The sequence below is a fragment of the Melozone crissalis genome, unplaced genomic scaffold, assembly GCF_028551555.1.
Source record: "Melozone crissalis strain CALT ecotype California unplaced genomic scaffold, PUWL_Pcris_2 ptg000002l_1, whole genome shotgun sequence".
Classification (NCBI taxonomy): domain Eukaryota; kingdom Metazoa; phylum Chordata; class Aves; order Passeriformes; family Passerellidae; genus Melozone; species Melozone crissalis.
Genome location: NW_026535780.1, coordinates 11,075,887 through 11,101,482, shown reverse-complemented (window position 1 = coordinate 11,101,482; position 25,596 = coordinate 11,075,887). Strand labels below are relative to the sequence as shown.

The 25,596-nt window shown below is 41.7% G+C and overlaps 1 protein-coding gene across 1 annotated transcript in view; it reads left to right on the top strand.

The window, feature by feature from the left end:
- FER1L6 (fer-1 like family member 6) overlaps nucleotides 1–25,596 on the top strand; it is a 68,894-nt gene that overhangs the window by 5,352 nt on the left and 37,946 nt on the right. The window contains exons 2-16 of the mRNA XM_054270408.1: nucleotides 2,408–2,490; nucleotides 3,194–3,320; nucleotides 3,945–3,999; nucleotides 4,095–4,226; nucleotides 4,938–5,000; nucleotides 9,608–9,686; nucleotides 11,187–11,343; nucleotides 12,394–12,580; nucleotides 14,185–14,377; nucleotides 15,401–15,741; nucleotides 18,356–18,464; nucleotides 20,190–20,370; nucleotides 23,337–23,457; nucleotides 24,728–24,828; nucleotides 25,486–25,576. Of these exons, the coding sequence (XP_054126383.1) occupies nucleotides 2,408–2,490; nucleotides 3,194–3,320; nucleotides 3,945–3,999; nucleotides 4,095–4,226; nucleotides 4,938–5,000; nucleotides 9,608–9,686; nucleotides 11,187–11,343; nucleotides 12,394–12,580; nucleotides 14,185–14,377; nucleotides 15,401–15,741; nucleotides 18,356–18,464; nucleotides 20,190–20,370; nucleotides 23,337–23,457; nucleotides 24,728–24,828; nucleotides 25,486–25,576 (2,020 nt within the window). The remainder of the gene's footprint in view (nucleotides 1–2,407; nucleotides 2,491–3,193; nucleotides 3,321–3,944; nucleotides 4,000–4,094; nucleotides 4,227–4,937; nucleotides 5,001–9,607; nucleotides 9,687–11,186; nucleotides 11,344–12,393; nucleotides 12,581–14,184; nucleotides 14,378–15,400; nucleotides 15,742–18,355; nucleotides 18,465–20,189; nucleotides 20,371–23,336; nucleotides 23,458–24,727; nucleotides 24,829–25,485; nucleotides 25,577–25,596) is intronic.

Sequence of the window (25,596 nt, the reverse complement as noted above, 5' to 3'; positions counted from 1 at the left end):
TCCCACAACAAGAACACTTTGAGGATGCCTAGCTGGTTATATTAAGCAGTGTGGATGTTACTCATGTGCACAGTATTAGGGTGTGTGATGGGTTTTCTCCTTGAGTCAGGTCTTATGAGCTCTCAGAGAAACCATCACACCTGAGATAGCTCTGCTACCTGGAATGGCATAAAATCAGCAGGATGGCTTCTGAGGTAGTGTTGGAAACAGAAAAGTTTTAATAAAAAGCAAAATAACAAAGCTCTTACAGAGAAAACTCAAGCTAGGGGCAAGAGGTTTTTGCTCTTGCTAAAACACTTCACAAAAACAATTATTTCCTTTGATCTCTTCTTTTTCTAGTGAATTACCCAGGTGGGATCTTTTGGCTTCTGTCCGATTGACAGCCCTAGGTTTGAGGTGAAGTCCTAAAGATCTTATGAGGTGTCTTTTTACCAAGTTGAGGACAGAAACTGGGTTTTTTTCCTTTTTTAAGGAGACAAAGGATAAGTTGATTACTTCGTCAACAGGGGGCACATTCCTACAGGTGTGCACACTGACACTGGCTGACCAGTGGTTTACATATCACAGTAATGGAGCCTGTTGGGAAGGATTGGTTCATTCAGTTCCCTGAAGACTTAATTTACTTAGTTTAGACCCTTACAGAGAAGATTCTCTCTAGCAAATCCCATGTACAGAGAATGCCACCCTGCTCTCCTGCTGAACACACCCACGCTCTTTGTTTCCATAGCTGAGCCTTGCAAGTGACCTGTGCTTGCTGCCTCTCTGGTGCTTTTGAGGGACACATCTCTACATGGTTATCCTGGCTGAGGTAACCTCTGGGGTCAGGGACAGGGCTCAGGGACACATCTCTGCATGGTTATCTTGGCTAAGGTGACCTCTGGGGTCAGGGACACATCTCTGCATGGTTATCCTGGCTAAGGCAACCTCTGGGTCAGGGGTGCAGGACAGCTCAGATGCAGCCTGATGCCATTTGTGCCCAAACCTCTGACAGAATAAAAACCTGAGACTGAAATCTGTTTTACTTCAAAAATGGATTTTGCTCTTGGCACCATGCAGTTATCCAAAGCTTGGCCAATTGTCTTTCTATTACCCTGTGTGGCACCTTCTCCAGTTCTGTCTTTAGGCAGTTTCAAGTGTTATGTAAACAAAAGAATCATGGAAGGCATCCCAGTTAACACATCAGGTTTATTAATGGCCACTTCCTGCAGCCACCCTCTGACTCTTGCTTTGTTTGAGGTCTGTTTTTGTCTGGGTGCTACATTTCCACTCATACTGATCAGATTTTAGGATCCTTTGGCACAAATAAGTTGGGCATTTTCTGCCATTGTGTCCCTACATTGCTGACATTCCTCTTGGGCTGGCCAGTAAACTTAATTTGCTTGCTCTGAATACAACCTTTAAACATTACCAACTTCCCTTTCCAGTTTGCAGTATCTTTTCCTCCACAGCTTGAGTTTGCAGATGATTTCAGATGTTTGAGCACTGGTCACTATCAGATTTACTCAGCTTGTAGGTGCCTGCTTGTTTTGGCTCATTGGACTGTGTGCTTCTGCAGGTAAATTTTTATACCTACAATAATTTAGGCAAACAAATTCTCTGATGACAGGGGGAAGAAAATTTGCTGAATATTTGTCACTGCATATTTGTGGCCAGCAAAGAACCTGAAAAATGCTGCTCTTATATGAAATCCTTTGTGTTTCCTGTCACCACTAGGTTTGTTTGCCAGTCCAGTTAATAGCACAAAGTTCTCAAGCAGCATAGATTGTTTCTCTCTCTGGAACATGTGGCATGTTTATTTTCTTGGAAGAACTGATGCTAGGCAGAAACACCTCTCTAACACAGCTTGAGGAGTAACCCTTGTTCAGGCTTGTTCATTGCTTTGCAGCTGAAAGGGAGTGAGAACTACCTCAATTATGTGGTGCATGTGCCACTGATATCATGGGTGTAGTGGGTGTCCTGACCAAGGTATTTACACAAATGACTTTATCTCAATTCAGTGGAAAACTGCTTTTGTTCTGGATCCTCTAATCTGCCTTTTATCTCTGGTCTTGTCACAGGCATAAGGAACGAGCTACATGTGTGGGAAGTCAATGGACTGGAAACTTATCTTTGATGTCCTTTCTCTGCATCTTGCCATCTTGGTTTGAACAGAAGTTTTGGCTCTTGTCTTGATTATGTTTGTCTGTACATGGCCAAATTAAAAAAAACCAAAACTATATTGGATGAAGCAAAAAGTCAGAGCTTTCTCTTGTTTCTCTCCTTTGCTGTCGATAAAAGGAAATTCAGAATATAATGATCTTGCTAGGAAATCAAAACTCCCTCTTAACAACTCCTTGAGTTAAATTAGAATCCAGTACAGAGAAAAGTTTGAAAATACTGCACTGATCAATTTTCTTTACTTTTTCAGAAAGGGGCTGTTTGCTGGCATGAAGCTGAAGAAGAAGAAAAAAGGCGAGAAAGGGCTGACTATTGCAAACAAAGACGCATTGGGTAAGCCTCATAAATCAATATTTCAGCAGGGATGAGCAGGTGGTGGGGGAGTATATTAGATCTGATTTCATGTGAACTCATTTGAATTGTGTTTCAAGGCTTAGCATTGATAAAACTGGCAGTAAACTCCTTATCACTCCCAAATAAACAGAGAGCTAATTCCTTTTGCATTAACTGTTTCATGAAGTTCACGTTCAGATTCTGTGAGTTCACACTGCTCTATCTGGTACAGTAAACTAAAAATGTCAGCCTGCCTCTTTCCATAGGGAGATGGCACATTTTTGAGAGGTTTTTTCCTATTTTACAGGTAGGTAATTTACTACAAGTGTGTAATTCCTCCAGAAGTTTTGCTTCTTTTAGAAAGAAGCGCCATAAATACACAGCCTGCTGTGACGGCTGGATGGGCTGGCTCAATAAAGCTGGCAGCTTTACTCAGTAGTGTGTGTGTGCCTGTTGTGAGTGCACACAGGGTGAGGAGAGTGGCCACGGCCACATGGATTTGGGAAATGCTTTTGCACAGGAGGGGAGCTGCTGCTGTAATCAATGCTGCTCAATACAGACCATGAGAAAACCTCTAACTGGGACACCCAAATAAATAAAATATTCAGTTCATGATGATGAATTCACTGCTCTTCTCCAAGTGAGCTTTTTGCTACTGGAAATCAAATGTGGTTTTTACTTCCTTGTCTGTTTTCTTCATCAGGTGATCATGATGAGATTGCAAGTTTTCTCCATGACACTCTTGGAAGACAGGAAGAGGCAGAGGAAGACCTAGTGAACAGTGATGCTCTGTCTAGTGCTTTTGGATCCTTAAGCCCAAACAGGAAAAGGTACTCCTTCATGTATCTTACCTAACATCCCCTTAGACATCTTTTCCAGATTCCTGTTTCCCAGGAAGGACATTACCCTTGAACAAAACATCTGACAGAAAATCCCTTTGCTGACAGCAGTGATCCCTTCACTCCTGCTCTCCCACATGACAAAGTGGAATGCGCTTGTCAGCTCAGAGATATCACCAGGTGCTACCCAGGGCAGGGAGAGGTTGAAATGGATCCCGAGTGTGCCTCAGCTGTGCTAAGGAGCTCTGCTAAACAAAACAAGCCAAAGGGAACAGTGATGTTGATAGCAAAGAGCTTGTGTAGTTGTGCTTTTCATGCAGGGGAGGAATGCAGTCTGGAGAGGAATGGAGTCAAGCTTGATGGGATCAACAAGTGAAATCACTGCCATGATAGGTGGCTGCACTGGTTGGTGTGGATGCAAAATGTTTCCCTGTCAAAAAGGGTATGAGAAAACCAGAGATGGTCTCTGCTTAGGCTCTCTCAAGTCTAACAGTTCACAACAAAGCTGCCTGCCATAAATAATACTAATTTACTACTGGGAAGTCTTTCCACTGTGTGTCCAAGTACCAGCTCTTGCCTAGAGATGCCTAATGACTTCTTCTGTCCTTTAAACAGGACAAAGCTGGTGACCAGAATTCATGAAGAGGAGCTAAAATCCCAGAACTACCAGGTAAGCAGGGGGTGACAGCCCTTGTGTGACTGTGAATTCCCCAGGCAGACTGGCCCTGAGCCCAGGTGTGTCCATGGTGTCCCTGTGCCCCACAGATTGCCATCACCATCATCGAGGCCAGGCAGCTGGTGGGCGAGAACATCGACCCGGTGGTGATCATCGAGATAGGTGATGAGAAGAAGCAAACAACAGTAAAGGAAGGCACAAATGCCCCTTTCTACAATGAAGTAAGTGCTTTCTCTTTAAAAAGACACTTTCTTCAATGGTTCTGGGTGGACTCTGCCATTTGGTAGCTCATAAGGGGATGAATGAAGTTGCAGCACTTCCATGTCTGAGCAGGGAGGTCTCTCCAGGAGACAAAGCACCAGCAATAGCTCCCTTGGGTTTTAGATCTGTTTGCTCTTTCTCTTCTCAAGGTCTGTCCAGCCTGTTCCCCATGCTCTCCAGCACATTCTGCCTTACCACCACTGCTGCTGCAGTTTTTAAAATAATCCATTTAGGAGCTTTGTCTATACTACACCCCTCCACACCTCCACTCCCTTTTCTACTATTTCATGCTTTCAGCCTTTCCTTGACATATGTTTGCTCCAATTGGTGACAAAAGACACAAAAACAACCCCCAAAACCAACAGGTCCTTTGGGTTTCCTTGTGCCTTGTGTCCCTTTTGGCAATACCTTCTGATGCAGACTGAGGCCCATGGGCATTTGTGAAGCAAGTCTTGTGCAGCCATGCAAAGAATAGAGTAGAAAACAAATCTGGGCTGTGGGAGAAACACATCAGGGACAAGGAAAGAATTTTGCCTTGTCCACCACTGCCCCCCTGCACCCCCAGCATCTCACCTGGGCTCTGTGCAGTAGCACAAATGCTGAGCCATGCAGCTGACAGCGCTGTCTGCTGCCCAGGGATGATTCTCATCTGCTGCCCCCTCTTCCCACAGTACTTCGTGTTCGACTTTGTTGGACCGCAGGTGTTGCTGTTTGACAAAATAATCAACATCTCTGTAAGTACCCAGGAAAGCTTAACACAGTAAGTAAAGGCCATTGTTTTTGTGTCACTTCAAATCTAAATTATTCTTAATGTAGTTTAAAAGAAATAATTTTAAGTACCAAGAGTGCTAGAAAGTCACCATGAAGTATAGGAAAGAGGATAGAAAAGAGGAGAAGGAGGAGGAGTCAGCTGGCAGAGATTTGAAGGAACATACCCAAAAGGAAGATTTAGTCTGCATTTTCAGGGACACTTATTGCTGTTGTATCAAACTTCAAGGAAGAATGAGAAAATTCAGCTTAGCTCTCTCTTCTCACTGCCTTCATCCATCTAATTTTCAGCCTGCCACTTGATTCAGATGACTGAGTTGGAACTTCTTGTTTACATCAGTTCCTCAGATATAACTGTCTCTAACTAAATGAAACTAAACTAATGCAGACACTTTTCCTCAGCAGGGGCTCTCGGGCTACCTGAGTGTCACTGGTTGGCTGCTATTAGCGTGGGGGTGCTCTCCAAGAGTTCATTGCTGCTTCCACTGCTCAGTGCAACTAAAGTCCCAGCAAAACTACAGGGGCACCCTATTTCTGATACAAATACCTGAAACAAGGTTAGAGACAGGTGTGGCTTGGTCTCTTCTCCCAAGTAACAAATGATGGGACATTCCACAAGGAAATGGCCTCAAGTTGGACCAGGAGAGATTTAGACTGGATATTAGGAAAATTTCTTCACTGAAGGGGTAGACAGGCATTGGAATAGACTGCCCAGAGAAGCAGTGGAATCACCATCCCCAGGGGGAATGTGGCATGTGAATGTAGCAGCTGGGACATGGTTTAGTGGTGGACTTGGCCATGCTGGTTTAATGATTAGGCTCCATCTTAAAGATCTTTTCCAACCTAAATGATTCCATGTTTCTGTGACATCTCAGAACAGTCCTGATGGAAGACACACATGCTCTTGGGCTTGGACATTGGATAATGATGTGCAGTTTGGAAGGCCAAGTCTATGGAGCCATGTTAATTATCTTGTCCAAAACTCATCACCATGTGTAGCAAAGCTGCTAAGGAATTAAAGATCTCATGAGATCTTTTCTCTGGACAGTGCTGTATTTGTATTATTTGGAAACTCCAACAGCTGTGCCCTTCATGAACTCTTGTTTTTGCTAAAAGTCCATCCATTTTGTCAGAGATTTCTCTGGCAATAAACAGTGCAACAGTTGTTGCTGCAGGAAAAGCTCTTTTTCTCTGGAGTGCTTTGTCCATTTCAATAATGTACACCAGGAAAGGATCTGTGCTGGTTGAGCTTGACAGAAACAAGCAGTGCTCAGGAACTATAGTACACATCACTGTCTACTTCCTTTTCTGAGCTGCCAATAGAGTGACTTTCCCAGCTACAGAATAAAATGTGTTCATTTATACATGGACAACTGGACAAGTAGGTTTTCAGTGCTGGGAGTAAACTGACAGTTGGAATCCTAAAGTTCCATTAACATCCATTGTATCACACTCAGAGCTCAGATGTATGAAGTTCATAACTACATAAGGTATCTGCAGATCTGATCTCAGCTGTGAGGACAGAATTTACTACAGGCTAACAATGGCATGGGAGCAGATATCACCTCTGCTGTGACATATCACAGCCTGTGGCCCTATGGGTGTTTCAGACCTGGTTTGTGTAGCAGCACACTGCCAAGGCACCAGCTCCTGTGAGCTGCTGATGCCATTGGGCATGTAGAGTTATTTTTCTCTGAGATATGGCCAGTCTTTCCAATCTCACATTCTTTTGATACAGATTCCATATATCCAGTGGTGGAGGGGGAAGCGCCAGCTTTCTTCTGACTGTAATGAGGGTGTGGGAAAATGCATTACCATTACCTGCTGTGTATCTGCACAGTTTCATCAGGCTCAGCAAACTTATTTTATTTATAGCTGATGAAGGTGCAACACTAAGAAATTAAAGGTCTTCTAGGTAAAAGTGACTTTAGGAGAAAGCTCAGTAACAACAATGAGCTAGCCTTGGGCAGTGCTCATATATGCTACTGAAAACAGAGATCCATTACCTTGCAACATAGTTCTGGAGAATGCAAACTATCAGGGGAATTGAAAAAAAGGAGGAAATATGTGTTTTGGAGGTGAAGGAAACCCTGAGGGATGGAAAGTTTCACAGCACTTGCTTAGCATGAATCTTACTTAAGAAGAAACAAAGATTAGCGGCCTCCATTATGAACTTATCTGCATATGGAAGCTCAAGGAAAACAAAATAGGTTAGTGCCCTTGTCCATCAGTCTAGTAGTTAGTCTAGCTGTATTCAAACCCTGCATTTGAGAGAAAAATGAGATACTTAATTTTCCCAGCACCTGCTAATTACTAGAATTTTTCCGTCATTATTATCTTCCTGTACATTACAGCAAACTTGTGGTAATACCATAGTTAAACTAAGGTGGCTCTTGTGAGCTAAAACTGTATCTCCCTTACTGAAATATTCCTCAGTGTAACACTATGCATATTTGTGCTCATTCACAAAATCTGAAGAAAATCCTTCAGTCATCTACAGTCAAGTGTGAAAAGACACAAATCTTTAATTAGATATGGTGTGGATGTGATGTTCTCCCTCAGAGAAGACAAGAGGGGTTTGCTATAAACTTCATGCTCACTTGCTTTGTTGCATTTGAAGAAAATACACTTGGAAAAAAAATGATGAGGAAAGATGTAGAGTGTTTGATAGAAGCAGTGAGGTATTCCCTCAGCATTAAAAGCAACATGCACTGCAGGGAGTGGAAACCTGCATCATTTCAGTGGAACAGGGGCATTTACTTTTCATGAAGCAAACCTCAGGGACAGAGAAGTGACTTTTACACATTTAACAATCTCTGGACAGGCTGTCATGGAGAGGAAATGAGCAAACAGCAGTGAGACAGCACCACTTTGGACTCACCACATACCCTCATCTTGATTTTGAGTCTTAAAGAAGTTTGTGGGGGTTTTTTCCTACAGAAAGGCTACAACCTTCTTCCCCCTTTAACCTACCCTCATTGGATCTGTTGATTTGGGCATTCCCGTGCACTTCCTCCAAATCTGTAATATTGCCTGGCTTTGGGGAGAAGCCCAACAGATTTCAAGGCTTGTTCCCAGCCCTGTGTGTGCTGTAGTCCAACCTCATAGGAGGGAGGGTCCAGGGCTATGATGGGACCTGACAGCACCAGGGGTTGAGGAAAAGCAATAATTGTGCACACAGCACTAACTTCACACTAACTCCTTTTCCACATGAAGGTTATTTAATTTTTCAGCTTAATAGTAAATTAAAACTGCTCCTTTGTCCACTCTTGATTTTTCAGCTCTAGAAACTGCTTCTGTGTTGAAGTGAGAAATTACCAAGGACAGCTGAGTGTTCCCCAGGTCACAGTGGCACAGTGGCCATAGGCCCTTAACAGGGAAAAACATAATATTGCAACTAGAAACTTGAATTTTCTGGTGAATCTTGATTAAGGTGTCAGTGATATGTATTTGGAAATGTATGTCTCCTGATCTTGAAAAGTGTAGGAAATAAAGTCACATGACCAAACCAGTGCAAAATTGCAGAAGTCTTCCTATCCAGAAATATCCTTATATGCAAAGTGTTGGTCCAAAGTGAGAATGTGATGTGTCCCAGACTCCTGAAATGCTGTCGGAGGCCTGATTGTTTACTTCCAATATTTAGATTTAACTCCTGTACATTTGAAAGCGTTTAGTTACTCTTTGCAATTTGGGCAAAGTGTTCCAGAAAATTCAGCCTCTTTCAGAGGCTTTTCCATAACCAAGGAATAGGTTTCAATTTTTTAAGCTATTCTGAAACCAGGTGAGACACATTTTTTGAGAAATACAGCTCTAGAGCAAATCTTCCATTAGAAGAAGCCTCTGCCTTGTCTGTAAAGTGAGCCCCATGCAAGTATTTGAAAACAAGAAATGGAAATACATAGGTCTGGGAATCATGGCAATTGAAAATTATTAATTAAATTTGAATTAAATTAAATTCATCGCTTGGCAGGAAGAATGCAGAGACAGACTCACTGGGGCCTGCTTGCCATCTAATTTACATCTATATCACTTCTCTGATTTCATTAATATCATGGGGGGTAGATTAGAAATGACTCTCTTGGTTTATGTGTACATTAAAATGTTGCCAAGAAACACATTCTTTCTCCTCCGAGCGTACTCTGTTTTTATGGCAATTCAGCTATTGCGCAGTAATAGGATTTCTGCAGCCTAGTCTGAAACCAGTTACATCCCATGTGTTTATATTCATTATGATTTAGCTAAAACTGCCAGGATAAGTAATATAAATGCACCTGCTCTGAAGGAGCAGGTGCTCTAATCTTGATTTAATTCCTGCACTCTATCCCAGGGACCTGGGATGAACCTGTGTGATTCCACTCAGATGCAATTATATTGTTTTCTAAATAAGCACAATGTTGGGTAAAAAACATATTTCAAATATTGGTGTATCTGCTGTGGCTATGTGTCCCCAGTTTTGGGTGGTGCTGGGTGTTGATGCTTATTGCCTCTGAACTAAATGTGATCTTTGGATGCTCTTTCTTGGGCTGACTGTGAAAAGAGATAGTGCCATTCTTTAATCAGCTTTTTCTAACAGGTTATGCACAATAAACTGATTGGGAGTGTGCTGATAGGCTCCTTTAAAGTGGATCTGGGGACAGTGTACATTCAGCCAGGTGAGTGATGCATTTTCTGCCCTTTTGGTCTGCTAAGAGAGATTTGAGGCAGGGAAGGAGAGTAGAGGGAGATGTGCTGCTTTTCCACTCAGATGGTTGTAGTTTACTTCAACTTAAAGCTTTTGGGAGAGTTGTTTTCTTATTTGGATAGCAGAGTACCAGCCAAACTGTTGGAAAGAAGTTCAGCACTGAAAACACCTTGGCAATCTGCCCATTGGTGGGTAGCACTTTTCAAGGATGGCATTTCTTTAAGTGGTCAGAGTGGACAGCTGAATATTCTACAAAATCCAGCTGCACTCATTTGCTACAGAGCATCCAAAGCTGTTTCACCTGTGTTGGGGTAGGAGCAGAGGGAGGGAGACCAGCATGGAGAGGGGAAGGAATGGTGAGGACAGCGCAAGACAAGAGGAGAAGCAGATCATAACAGGAGAGAGAAGATGACAAAGAGGTGACCATGGGTCCACTTGACTTGTCATCTTCAGAGCTGTTCGGTGCTTTCTGACATTTGAACCTAAGAAAAGATCACCTACTTCTCTTTTGGAGTTTTTTACAACCATCCACGAAACATGTGCCTTTTTCTCTTCCAAAATTACTCAAGGACATGGTCTCTTCTTCCTCCTTGGGAAAGAACATATACAGCCACTTACTGTAGATGTCACACAGTTATAGCAAGAGTGTAGAGTCACTTGGGCCACCCTCTCTGCAGGGTTCCTGTAGGAGTCAGAGAGGAATGGCCTATCTGCAGTGAGCAGTCTACGTCCATGCTCAGGCTGTGTCAGTCTTGAGTTCTGTCCTGTATCTCCTGCTCACACTTTAGCAGGACGGTGGTGGCTGAGGATTGATCTTGAGCTCATATCCCTGGTACTCTGTGGTGTCTCCTTCCCACTCCTTTACCCACCCAAGGTGATGTCCAATGACTTAACATGAGATCCTAGGACCTTTCTTGATGGGGTTGTTGAAACAGAATTACAGCAAGGGCTGTTGTGGGGGAATTGTCTTGAACATTTTCCTCCCTGAAAGATAGAGATGAAGATGCTTCTGGTTCATTCTTCTTCCTCTGATGGCTGTCCACTCTCCCTCCCTTTCTCAGCTGTCTGCCATCAATACAGTGGTCACAGCACCCAGCAAGGGTATTGCTGCTGGAGTTCTGAGTACTTCAGAGAGTTCTTATCAAGGAGGTGGCCTTTCCTCATGAGGGCTCAGCCTTAGTTCAACTGCTGAAATCTCACCCAGGCTTCCACTGGTCTGTACTCATTGATCTCAGTAAAGAGTGATGAAAATGAGCTTGTCTCTGACAAGCTCTGGATCAATCCTTTGCTTGCCTTTTTGATCACAAAATATTTTGGACCCTCTAGAAGTGTCTGGTAAACAAATATATTTCAGCACAATTCTCCTGACAGCACAAACATTGTTTGATGTACCTTTTCCAGGAGTGAAGAGGAAGACACTTGCATGTTTTTATATCCTCTATTTGAGTGTTTAAGCTTGTCCTTCTTACAGGTCATCAGTTTTGTGACAAGTGGGCACTTCTCACAGACCCTGCTGACATTAGAACAGGAGCCAAAGGGTACCTGAAGTGTGACCTCAGTGTGACGGGGAAAGGTGATGCAATACAAGCCACACAGAAAACAGCTGATACCGAGGAACAGATTGAAAAGTACTGCAATAATTTATTTTTTTTACTGCTTTCTTCCTTACTAGGTGCCTCAATAAGTCTCTGCCCTCATTTCAGTCCTTTCCTTGTTAACTCAGGGTTAATAGCAGGATAACATTGTACACCTGGTTGTTCTCACATGCTCAAAGAACTTTTACAAGCCTCTCATCTAAATTGAAGGGCACATTAAGGTCACTTCTCTGCAGCTGATAGAATTGACCAAGTCCTGTTGGTTAAGTTCCAAATTACCCCTGACAGAATGTTCATTAATTTGAAACCAATTAATGACTATTTAAAGCAGTGAAACAAGAAGAAAAAATATGAGGAAAACCTATTCCTTGTCCACTCTTGGATTTGAGTGTGTGGATATTTCCATTTCCTTAGGTAAACTCAAGCACTTTATCATACTCTTTATAAAATACAGAAGTTCAAGGTGGTAAATATGCTACCAGCATACTTTAAATTTTACCTGAGCAATGTTTCTGGTCAGTACTGACATCCTGGACCAAGTCTGTGGAAAGTCACCAAGCTGATGGAGCACATGGTCTATGGGGAAAGGTGATGGGTGTTGTTTTTTTGAACCTAAAGGAGAGCACTCAAAGGGGCTTCATCATACATGAGGAGGGCAGAGACAGACTCTTTTCAGATGAGTGGCTCTTTTCAGTAGAAGGATGAGAGGCTTTAGAGGCAGGTAAGAACAATGAAATTACAGAACAGATTGTTTTTTACCATGGATATGTCAAATGAAACAGGGGCCCAAAGAGAGTGGGAAATCTATGTCCTTGAAGATATTCAGAATTTACTGAACAAGGTCTGTAAAACCTTATCTGGCTGGACCTGATTCTATATCACATAAAAAAGTTTGCTGAGTAATGCCATATAGTTTTCTTGTGGTAAAAGATTGGTTTTGGTTCAGGTGAAAAATCAAATTCATACACCTTTTTGTGTCTTCTCAGATTCATGCTAACCCAAGATCACAGGGCTGGTGGAAAAAAAATCACTTCATTGTCCAAGTTTTCAGTTTTAAGACAACAGCTTCTCTTTTCCTTTCAGGAATCTCTTGATCCCCAAAGGCTTTCCATCTGAAAGACCATGGGCCAGATTTTATGTGAGAATTTACAAAGCAGAAGGACTTCCAAAGATGAACTCTAGCATCATGGCCAATGTCACCAAAGCATTCATAGGCGACAGTAAGGACCTTGTGGATCCCTATGTGGTGGTCATGTTTGCAGGTCAAATGGTAATTGGGATCCTCTTGATCACAAAAGTAGGCCTTATTTCCTATTAGCTGTGCTGCAGGCTGGTGATGATGCTGATGTCCTTTAACTTAGTGTTACATGAATTAGGTAAAACCTGTATCTTGGTCATCAGAAAATGTTCAGTTCTTAAATTATGCAGAAATAAAGTAATGGAGACATTTAATACCAGCAGATCTAATATCAGGCTCACAGCAGTAGGTTACAGGCAGGCAGCAGGAGGGGAAAGAGAATTCTGTAGCACTGTTACTAAAACTGAGTTACAAGACAGTGATTTACACAGCATGGGATCAGGTAAGAGCTGTGTTCTGGTCTCCCTTGAGTGAAATAAGGAAGCAGGGCTGAAATCAGTGAATGTGGTTCAATCAGGCTTTTAGGGCTATGTATTGATTTCTGAATTACTCTGCTGAAATTCAGGATCCTCTCAGCTTTCCTGTGTAGAGTAAGCATTTTAGCAGACTGGCAGTGCTGCCTGGCTTCATTGCTCCTAGAGCAAGTTCAGCATCAAACATGGTGTGACAGATTCAGCATCAAACATGGTGTGACAGATACTGCTTAGAGAGGCTTCTGACTCTGGTGGAAGAGGAATGCAGGGAGGGCCTGGTTCCCCTGGGGTGCACCATGAAACCGTGTGTCAGAGAGCCTGTCTTGATTACTGGTGCAAATAAACCAAGGATCAAAATGGAAACTATTTTAAGCCAGCAATGGTTTCTGTGTGCAAGGAAGCCTTAGGGACAGCTCCAGTTAGTCCTTTTCAGATGTTTCAGGCATGAGAACGAGGATCTTGGTGCTGATTGCATGTTTTGTCATGAATCCAAATTGCAAAGTACTACTGTGGGTTAAACCAGGCAAACACATGCAGCACCCTCAGGTTCAGTAGAGGGCTGAAGAGGACAAGAATGGGTCATTGATGTGAATTTGCACACTGGTGTGAAAATTAGGATTTTATAGAAGGGCTTGGTGGGTTTTCTGACTCAGTTCTCTCCATTTAATGTGAGAGTGTAAATCCTGCCACTTCCAGTGACTGTACAGACTGTGACACAGTCCTGCCATCTCCTCAGGTTTGGAGGAACAGCTCCAGGACCTACCCCTCTTGCACACAGGCATATGCCCAGAGCATGAACCACAATAATCATAGTTTAGGCTAGATAAATTGCCTCATTTAAGGAAAGCCCATTGGCACAAACAGCCTGGAATCTGTAATGAATTTAGTCTTTTATGAAAAAACTGCACTGCATCATCACTACCCAGATATTTCAAAAGACATTTGAAGGTGTGCAGTTTGTAGAAGAAATGCCAAAGTCTGGCTTTACAGATACATTTTGTTAATAAGGGTCCTGAATTATTAGATTTTATTCCAGACTCTGCTGTGTGCATGTGAGAATTCTTCAGCCATAATGTGGTCTTTTATTAGATATGGAGTCCAAAATGAAGAAGCTAATAGAAAAGCCAAAGTACTTTCAAGAGAGCATATTTGTGCTTTAAAAATGGCCTGAGAGATGCTGCTAAGTGCAATTTCTGCTGTACTCATTGCCATTCTCCAGAGTTCAACCCTTCTGGAATTAAATTGGCTGGACTTCCATTCCAGGGCCGGACAACAGTGCAAAAGAACTGTGCAGATCCTGTGTGGCAAGAGCAGATTATCTTCAAAGAAATGTTCCCTCCACTCTGTCGGAGAGTCAAAATCCAGGTCTGGGATGAAGGCAGCATGAATGACGTGGCCTTGGCCACCCACTTCATTGATTTGAAGAAAATATCAAATGAACAAGATGGTGACAAAGGTAAAGGGGAAAATATCTGTTCCAGGATATACCTTTGAGGTAAAATCTACTTGCATGGGATCTTGGCACCGGCTAATCCTAATTTAGGGATGTCCAGAGTTCAAGTGTTGGTTCTGAGACACCTTCTGTTGCTTAATTTCACATTATATTACATTGTGCTTGGCACATGGAGGGTCTGACATTGCTGTTCTTGTTAAAGGGCTGCTGCATAATTTGTTACCATCTGTGTGGCTGCGGCAATAGTCTGCTCTAATCCATTGGGGATGACAGATGTACATTTACAGTTCATGTGAGTTTCTATTAAGCAATGAAGCCACAAACTGAAAATCCCTAAAAATCAAAGGCAGAGCAGGCTTGTATTTTGGATCTACCCACTGGAGCAAAGTGTTTAGGTGAGGCTCAGCTGGGTGCAACCACAGCCCAGGGAGGCACCATGGACTAGTGTGTTATGCTCTATTTGAGGAGAGACTCTCTACCTGGAGTCTTTTCACTGATGTTTGAGTCTACCTGTATAGCCTTGTTTATGTTGTGTGCCCTGTATGTGGAACATGGTCAGTTATCACAGCTCAGTGAAGACACAGTAACTCCTTAAACCTGCCAATCCAAATGTGTATATCAGTCCTTAACCAGAAAATAAAAGAAAAATGTGTATAGATTGAGTGACACAGACTTGAAACAGTTTGACCTACAAGAGAAAGCCTCCATCCTCTCCCATCATGTCCCAGTCTTCAGTCTGCAGCAGCAAGCTCTTTTTCAAGAGAAGCAACAGACCTGCCCAGCAGGTGTGGTACCATCACCTTCTGAGAAAGAGCTCCAACCCAGCAGAGTTGGTTGGGTATTGGCAGAGGTTTCTTGGTGTCTAAGAATTGCCGTGCCAAGCAGTGCTCTGTGTGAAGTGATTCCCCCTTGCCTAAAAATGGGTCCAGGTTTGGCTTTTGGGGCATTAGAGGCAAGATTTCTTGAGCAATGAGAAGAGCACACTAATACCCATCAGAAAAGTCACAAAAATTACTTTATCTCCAGGGTTTTTGCCTACGTTTGGGCCTGCCTGGATCAATCTCTATGGCTCACCCAGGAACCACAGCCTCATTGATGACCACCAGGAGCTTAATGAAGGCTTTGGAGAAGGGGTCTCTTTCAGGGGACGTCTCTTCCTTGAGATTGCTGTGGAGATACTTTCAGGAGGAGCCCGTGAGTCAAAGTTTTCAAGCATTATCAAGGATATCAAACTGTCATCTAAAGATAAAGCACTGAAAGGAAAAGACAAAAGTGACAAAGCAGGAGAGGACCGAAAGTCAGCTTCTCCTTCAGACAAGATGAATTCAACTGAAGTGGAAGTTGAGCCATTTGATGTACCTTTAGAGGTCAGTATGATATTAAGAGAGTGGTTGTCATGTGTCTCTAAACCTCCAAGAATGGCACTACTGTGGGTATTTGGGGTCAGGCCATATAATACTGCTTTTTGTGCTCCCTGCAGTTTCTCCATGCTTTCACAGCCTTGTGACCTCCCCACAAAAATACAGCACAAATGGAGCATTAATGTGTACCTGTGACTCAAAAAACTCTCGAGTAGGATTTGGTGTTCATAAAACTTAGCTTCCTATCGTATAATTCCTTTTGCTCTAGCTGCATACACATGTTCTTACTAGAAATTTATCTGACATAATATCTGCCAATGGACAGAGAGCCAGTGTGGACAGCTGGGAATTACAAAGCCTGACTTTCTGCATTCACTCAAGAAAATCTGGAGTTGTTAACTGAAGTCAATAGAGAATCATTGACATAAAATCTGTGCAAATGCAGAGGGACACATACAATCTAGCCTGATTTAGTCTCTTCCTTTACTACGGCATTGCATATGTGGTGCTAGTGTTAGGCTGATAATCCCTTTAGAGGAAGAGCTGAAAATTATGTGCTCAGTTTCACCAGTGGTAATTGATGTTGTTCGCCTAATTCCACCTGTTGTGTAGGATTACATCATGGGGAAATCTGCACTATGGTGCTTGGAGAAGGTTGGGCAGTTGTGGCAGGATGTGTGAGCTTTGGAGCTGAGCCAATGTTTGAGCTTTAATTCTCAGTTCCAGCACGTCACTCTCTGGGAGCAACAGCAATATGCAAGCTCATTTTTTTTACCCAATAAATAGGAAAAAATATTCTCATAACCAGCTTTCCTCCCACTTCACTGTATCTACTACAACTACCTGGCAGGAGATTGTGGCTGGGGGGGTTGGCTTCACCTCCCAGTCAACCAACAAGGGGACAAGGGGAAATGGCCATGAGTTGTGCCAGGGGAGGTTCAGGTTGGATATTAGGAAAAATGTCTTCACAAAGAGAGTGGTTAAGCTTTGGAACAGATTCCTCAGGGAAGTGGTGGAGTCACCATTACAGGAAGTGTTCAAAAAATGAGTAGATGTGGTGCTTTGTGACATAGTTTAGTGGGCATGTTCAGTCAAATTTGGACTTGATGATCTCAGATTCCAGCCTTGATGGTTCTGTGATTCTATGTCATTGATCAAAACTGTATCTTTTGTACAGGGAGTTCCAGCTCACTTAAGATATTTGTATCCTTTATTGGTTCTGATTCTTGGTCTTTCCATTCCATCTCTACAAGTAACTAGGAGAGGAGCAATTGTTCTTTGGTCTTGAGGCCTCACCTTGAGAGGTTCACTTCCTTGGCCTTGGAATTTCTGGCCTGAGGGCTGGCTGGAGTGGGTCAAGGAGTGTGTGAGCACAAAACTGGCATGGGTAATTGCAAGCCACTTATGTGAACTTGTGCTCTGCTGTTACTTTATTTACTCATATAGCTGTAAATTACCTCTGTCTCTCAGTTCTTCTCTGAGGACTAATAGAGATGACATTCAAAGACACTTATTTCCATATACATTTCCCTTTGTATGCAAGAAATCCATTATTATGAGTAGCTCAGACACTATTGGGTCTTGGGCCTGGTGAAATACCCCAGGCAGAGAAACAAACCCTGCTGAAACACCCACCAACAAAAATTAATAGTAATAATAAGGATTTATTTCCAGCTGCTGTTTCTCAGTTTCAAATAGAGAATACATAAAAGGAAATAGCATGATACAGTGATGCTTGACATTCTTTTAGTTTTGACATTCAGCAATACTTTGTGCTCCAGTAGGCAGTAATTGTATTACCACTCTCTGAAAGGAAAAGCAGGAACTGGAGACATTACCAATAATGCAAAAAATGTCTCATAGAGCCTCTGAGACAACACAGGCAAATTATCCATCCCCACAGCACAACTTTATTGACTATTCTGACTGCAAGAAGATATTAAAATTTGTTTTCTTTGTAATGGGAGATAGATGCATGTGTCATAGTCCCTGAGCCTTGGCTTTATTAGGGTTTCATACTGGACAAGTATAAAAAGCTAAAGTTACTCTGGAGCTGTAATCTGAGCTGTTGACTCTGATATATGATGCTGCTAATCCTTTCACTGAAGACCTATGATATTTTGCTGTGTATAGCAAAGGTTTTTCAAAATTAAGAGATCATGGGCTGTGTCAAAAACTGTTTCTGCTTTGCAGAAGTCAGGGAAACAAATATTCATGTAGAGCTGATGTTTTATTCATTGCCTCACTCACACTGCAGAAGAATTAGGGCTGATCTTTCCTAATGGGCCTCAGTTTGCAGGTGTTGTGAAATGAGAAGGGTTTGGATGGGAAGGGCACGACAGTTGGGGTGTAAATTTGGGGAGAACTCAAACCACAAAGTATATCTCCTTTGAGCTTAGGCTTGGCTTGGTGTTAATAGCTGTTTTTGATAATGACCCAAGAGCATCAGAAGTGTTGGCTGGCCCTCCTTGACTGAGAGTCCATGCCAGGCACAAGGACTCCAATAGGTGTAAACAGAGCCTAGCATTCAACAAAAGACCATTGCACTTTTCCTTTATGTTGTAAAAAAAGAGTACAAGGTAAAACAAATGCCAACATTTTCCTCCTTCTTCTTCAATAGATTTATGAAGAGAAATTTGAAGAATTCCTTCTCTTTGGGACATTTTTTGAAGCCACAATGATTGATAGGAAGTTTGGGGACAAGCCAATAAGCTTTGAGGTTTCTGTTGGTAAGTGTGTTAAGGTTTTATCCAAAGGAGAGGGGCAGCCTCAGGAGCAGGGGGATGGTAGGTGTTGACTGACTGATGTGTCTCAGGGCTCAGCTTCAGAGCAGAGCCTACATTTGAGTTAACCCTGATTATCATTTCTCTGGATAGATAAGTTCAAGCTGAACATACTGATGCCTATCTGTCTTGCTCCCCAAATGCCCTGTATTAATGCAAATCCTCTCCCTCACTATATACAGCATCTTAGCCAGTATTTGTCCTTTTAATCACTTGGGAGATCAAACTCAGATAATTTACTTCAGACAGAGTTCATTCTGTGAGGTCCATTTGATCAGCCCCTGGCTGTGAGGGAGCCCTTTGTGGGGGATGATCCCTGTCCACGGTCCTGGCCAACCCCAGTGAGTTTCCTGTGGGTCTGTGAGTGTGGCAGGGGGGTGAGGTACAGCCAAGACTCAAATTGCAGACACCACCTTGTCCTAACATCCTCCTGGCAAGTCCTTTCCTCTTTCAGGGGAAAGCAGGACCAAACTGCATGAACTCTTTATCATGGAGCTAAATTATCCCTCAAAGCAGACTAAAGAGAAAATGAAGGCATTTTCATCAATATTTTCAAAGCAGAAGAACTTCCTCTTAATAGAGAAGCTTGAATGGGTCTCATTTCCCTTGCAGGGATTTGATTCTCTCTGTACCAGACCCACCAAGTGCACAGGGGCACTTCCAGTCTCTGTGCTCATGTCCATGACTGTGCTCAGCTACAGGGCTGTGTGTGCAGGGAGAGATGCTGTGAAAAACAGGGGAATCCAATGAGGGATACTGATTCCTGCTGAAACTTAGCAGGAAGCTGAGCTGAGAATGACAAGAAACTCATTTAAATAGCTGGGCAAGGAATTATAGTGATTCTTGACACTGAAGATGAGTCTGGCCCTGAATTCTGGACCTGAACATCTCTTAGCCTCCTGTGTAGCTGAAATTTGGACCCAAACTTGGCCAGTTGTCATTATACACATGAAAGGCTGAACCAAAAATCCAGATCAGGATGTCATATGGGGTGATTCAGCACATTCTTTTCCTGCAGGGAATGTTTTCTGCCTCTCTTTTAAAATCTGTAATTATCAGTTTGATGGATGTACCTCTTTCCCAGTGCTGATAATTACCCTTTAAGGCAAAATCCTTTTAGGGAAGATGATTGTATTATTAGCAGAGTTCTGGCATTAGGCTTGAAGCTGAGACCTCAAAGTGCTGTTATTACTGACTCTGCAACCCTAATGTGCAAAATTTACTTGTCTGAAAAAGAGTTCATCACTTCTGAGATCAAACTTTGAAATGATCATCCATATGTTATGAAGACATACATTTTCTGTGTGAATCAATCCCATATCAGGGCTCCTGAGCATAGAAATATCAACAGCAGTATTGTTTTGGTTTCTGAATTTCTTTACCAAAAGCTGAAGGTCCTGGGGGCCAGCAGTCAGAGGATCCCATCACTAAGAGATGTGTTAGGTATTTGTCACATGGGACAGGCAAGGAAGCACTGCTCTAGACCCTGACATTCCAGAGACAAACAAAACCTGTCACAACCTTTATAAACTCTGGTGTGGTTAAAACAGCTGAATGAACTGGCAGGGACAAACATTTTCCACTGGTATGATTGGCCATTTTCTTTTTTTTAAACCTCATTCATGTTTACCACCTCCAATTTAGACATCTCCTGTAACCCTGGGTCTCTAGGTAACTTTGGAAATACTACTGATGGAGTGCCAGCAGGAGCTGGAGGGAAAAAGAAGACACATAGTGGAGAAGCAGAAGAAAGCCTTCTGTATGATGGGGAAGATGACATTTCTCATGACCTTGGAGTACCCCTGGTATCCACCACACCCCCTGAGAAGCCACTGATCACAGGTGGGAACAGGTGAGGATCTGTGTTTCAAAACCTCATCATGTAGGATTCTGGTTCTTATTTTTATTATCCTGTGGGACTCATGGATGAACCCATGCAGCATTAAATGTTTGTGTGAAATGGAGGCTTTCAGGTCTTCAATTACATCTTTCACAACAGTAAATTTCCGTGTCTTCACTGGAGTGAACAGGCTCTGAGCTATTTTATATGCATCTAATCTTGGCCTCACGGGCTCTTGAATCCTTTCTGAAAGTGTTGTGTGTTACACCAGCTGTACATTGGAAAGTTACAGGAAAATGCAATTTCTTCAGTGCCATCCCTGGTTTAGGGTCCCACGCTGTGATCACAAGTAAGACCCAGCCAGTGTCCAGCTCCAGAAGCAAAATGTCACATGTGAAATATTGAAACCTGTTCAAGGCAAAGGCACCTTCCCAGAAAACTTTCCAGAGCTAATAATTGCAGATATAGACTTAAATAGCAAGTAGTAACAGAGGTAGGAGGACATAGGCTTTGAGAAAAGAAATGGAGCAATGGATGAAAACATGTAGAACAGTTCTTCCAAATAACCTTGCTTATAAACAGAATTGTAAAGGTTTAATTCATTTGAAAGATGCTAATAAAAAGAAATATTTTCTTTGTTGTTTTGGTAGGTAGAACAATCCCCAGTGTTGGTGACTGCCAATGGCACTTCTTCCTTTAGAAGGCCAAGCAGTTTACAGATATAAGGACCAGGAGGAAAACATTGACCTGGATCTGTTTGGTTTCTGGATTTCTCTAAATTTAAAAAGCACTTTCATTCTTTTCTGCAATCAATGGCTCACTTAGATGAAATAGGAGTTAATGAAAGAAAACAAGAATGAAAATATCATGGTAAAAATATCTGAGTTTTCAGCAAGTAAAAAAAGAGAGGGGAAAAGCACTTTCTGTCAGTGCTTGGTGGAAAGATGGTTGCTTTTCCTTGTTAGCAGAACTGCAAATTTGGGTACATGCAGAGGATTATTATCTTCCCTGAGAGAAGCTGGGATTTTTCATTTTTCCTTAACAAGAATTTAGATGTAAAGAACCATTGTAAAAGAATGAATCACTCTTCAAATCAGCTTTTTGCTTCTTGACTTGCTCCAGTATTAATAAAGTTTTCTCTCATTAAAGGTCCCTCTTCCTCAAATTTATGTATAATTCTGCATCTTTTATTCCCTCCTGTGGTATTTAAAACAGTTTGGTCAGCCACAGATACCAATTAATGAGTTTTTCACTGTCTTCTCATAATTATGTCTTGGTGGTCTCACCACTGGATATTTTTAGTATTAATAAGTACTTAATGGGATATCCAGTAGTTTAGAAAAACTGCATTTTAGATTCATAAATGAACAATGGAAAACAAAAAGAAAAGTGTATTTTGGAGATTAAAACCATGAACTAATTAAAGGAACAAGCAGAGTAATAAGACTTCTAAAGCAGACACCATGAAAGTCCCAGGAGTTTTCCACACTTATGTTAAAACTTAAACTAAGTATAAGCTAAAACTGAAAAAGCAATTCCTCAAAATTGTCATAGGGGGAATAATACACCTGAATTTTCAGTTTTCCATTTGAATTTTTTCATGGCTATATGCTCTTAGTAAATCCAATAAAAAGGTTCATAAGCTCTATGAATTTCAGGTTAAGAAGTTCAGGCCCTGGGAGATGGTTGAATTGATTTTCTTCCTTCTGAAAGCACCAGAATTAATGACACCCAAGGCCTGTGTAGCACTGCTTTGCACCAATTTCAATGGGTAATCCTCACCTTGTTGTAGGTTATTGAGGAGAAAGTTAGTGGAAATTTCTCTTTTGATATCACATGGGGCAGTCAAATGATGTTATGGGGAAGATAGTAATCTTTTTAAACAGAAAAAATTCACATATAAACCTCTTTGGGATGTGTGGAAGTTTGAAGTCATTGATATGACACTCAAGAGCAAAAAGTGATTCGGTTTCCATGGTCTTGGCTTGGTGATCTAATATGTGGATATCAGTTCTATCTGAAATCACTGAGACTATCTGAGGCCATTAGAGCCATGGCCAGAGGAACATGAAGTGGTTTACAAATGTTTATACACATTGAAAAGGTCTCCACTGTCCCACCATTGGTATGGAAAATGAGGAGACCTCTATTGCTAAATCCAGGGTGGCTGAGCAATGAAGTTTCATAAAGCTGTATTATTTATATACAGGAGGACACTGTGCTTATGGGGTTCATGGACTTGGCATGGTACCTACTGCAGATCATTAATCAAAGCATCAGCTTTGTGGCAGGTCTGCAGAGACTCTGGGTATGCTGGCCTCCTGCTCATTTTTTCCAGTGCAAGTCACTCCTGCAGCTGAACACACAAAGAAAGGAGAGATACAAGAATCAATACGATGTCTTGGACATAAGATCAAAAGTATGAGAAGTGAGAGCAGTGGATGCATTTTATCATTGAGTTATTATGAGCTTGGTATTACTTTTACTAAGCAGGCCTTGCAGATCAGTTTCTGACAGGGAATGTCAGTCTCCACAAACTCTGGAAAAGAGCATCTTGTGAAAGGAATATGGTGTTGAGACTCTGACATGGCTCTCCCACTGTGCAGTGTGTGGAACCATTGCTTTTGAAGATGTGATCAGATATTAATATTTGCTCCTTTTTCCCTTGTAGTTTCCCACCATTAATAGTATTTAAGAGCTTCCTGCATGCCTTTTTGTTTGGCTTTTCTCCCACCTGGAAAGCACTGAAATTAGATCCATTGACTTCAAACTGTTTCTCTTCAAGGATCTCACTGGTAGCACAAAATGATGTTTGTGTTTGCCATTCCCAGGCAAAATGTACTTGTTAGCATGTGAGAACACATCCTGTTGTGCTACAGCTTCTGTGCTGTGAGAGCACCACACAACTTCTCTTTGCTCTGTGTCCCCTTGACCTGCTCTGTCCCCTCCATGACCTGCTCCCTGCCTTGTTTCCACAGGAACTACCAGTACCTGCCATACGAGGAGAGGAAGCCCTGTGTCTGTGTGAGGAGCCACTGGGGCAGCCAGACCTTCAGGCTGTACTCCTCCAACACTCTGGAGAAAATGGCAGATCACCTGGTAAGGGGCAGCCATCCTCCCAGGCTCATGTACTCAGCAAAGTACAGTAGTGAGAGGCCACACTTCCCAAATCAGACCTTCAGAATTTCCCCCAGCTGCATTTCTTGTCAGTCATTTTGTGAGATAGCAGTTGATATAAACACTTTCCTTTTTATTTCCCCAAATTGCCTTGAACTGTTAGAGCTGGTCAAGTATTCCTGACCACAATTATTTTTGGCCATAGGTCTGCTTTCCTTCCTCAGCAATATTTTATTCTTTGTAATAACATTCAAACAATTAAATTATGAAAAACAGAGTAATTTTGTCTCCTATGGCTCTTTCTCTAATGTCTTCTTGCCTTATGTTTATACTGGGCCCTCATTAAAGGACAATATTTGCTCCAGTTTTCATAAAACATTGACAGAGACAGAAAGGCTTGTCATCTCATGGGCAGTCACTCTGATGTCCTAGTCACTGTGTTTTCCCATAATGATGGTTTTGTTCTACCTTTGTTTAAAACTGACTATCAACAGTCTCAAGAAAGTAGGTTTTGTTGTTTGGGTTTTTTTTTAAAGTGACTCCTAGTGTTAAATATTTTAATGTGGGGCACTCAGATTAAGAGTCTGATTCATCCCTCATTTATCCATATATATCTTATGAGGAACAACACAGAAGTCACACTTATTATGCAAGGTTGTATCAGGATAAGACAATAACTTATAACCAAACATTTTGAACTCAGGTATTTGAATATTAAACAAATGTGGAGAGATAATGTTTGCCAGTGCACCCCAACACTCACAGGCCTGGCTGAAAATCCAGATATTTATTTTAGCTTTCAAGAACAGACTCCATTCCTCATGGATAACAGTAGGTTTTGTGATGGACCTTACACATGGACTCAAGTGACCATTGAATTTTAAGATGTTAACTCCGGCAACTTGCTAAAGTTAAGCAGCAGGATTAGAAACTGAACCAAGAACTATTTTTCTCCTACCTGGAGGATAATGTTTCCAAATTATTGATCTTCCTCAAAGAACTAAGAACACAAAGTTACTCCAAGCAGTAATAGCTTGGACAAGTAATTGGAAAGACTGGGAAAAGGTCAAAATATATCATGCTGCTGGAGTCTTTTCTCTGTGCACTTCAAGTATAGTGATATATCAAAGGTTCTTCCTGTCAGGTCACAAAATCGCCTCCCTCATTCTTGCTAGTCATAAATGGCACTGAAACACCGACAGAATGACAAAGTGCCCTCCTGTGCATAATGGCTTTCTCATGTTTTTCATAGGAAGAATCATTAGAGCAAGTAAAGGACTTGATCAAGGTTTCAGAGACAGCAGCTGAGGAGAAAATGAAGAAGACCCTAAATGGTTTTATCAATCAAAGCAGGTAATAACCTTTACTAGATGCATACAGAAAATTAAATTTAATGTTAGCTACAAATTTAAGGCTAGACAAGGAAACTGATGATAATTTTAAAAAAGTACCGTAAACTTACTGAGCTATATATTTTATTTATTTTGCTGTAAAAGCAAAGACCTTCTCAAATTGCAGTTTCTATTTAGAGAGAGAAAATATATATTGTTATTTTACATATTCAGAATTGACAATAGAAGACTGCCAATCATTGTCATATTATTTTGCCTTTCAGAACTCTAAGAATACATTATATAGGTGATAAGTAGAATTTAATAAAGTGCATGATAGATACACTGTAAAAAAAACCCCAACCATAGTTAATAGAAAAACAAAGGATACCACATATTGATATAGAGTCAGTGGGCTCTGTATCAAATGACATGACTGGGCTCAAAAGCCCTTATTTCTAGATATTGTTAATCCATTTCTGGGAAGTGTGGTGCCGAGGTTTTGGATTCTATTCCTTTAATCTTATAGGCACATAATATTTTAGAGATTTTCAGCACTTTTGTCTTCTGGTTCATGTACTGCAGCAGACACAGAACATTCCAATGTATTTTAGCACATTAGTATTCTCATATTAAAAAAAATAACAGATTTAAAATCCCTGTTATTCCTGTGTCCTAGGGCGTTCATGGTCATTGCTGAAAAGAAGCCCAAAGGGTTGAACTGCACTGCTTTGGACAAAAAGAGGCTCATGCTGTTCAAGCAAGAGCTGGTATGTGCTGTTCTTTTCCT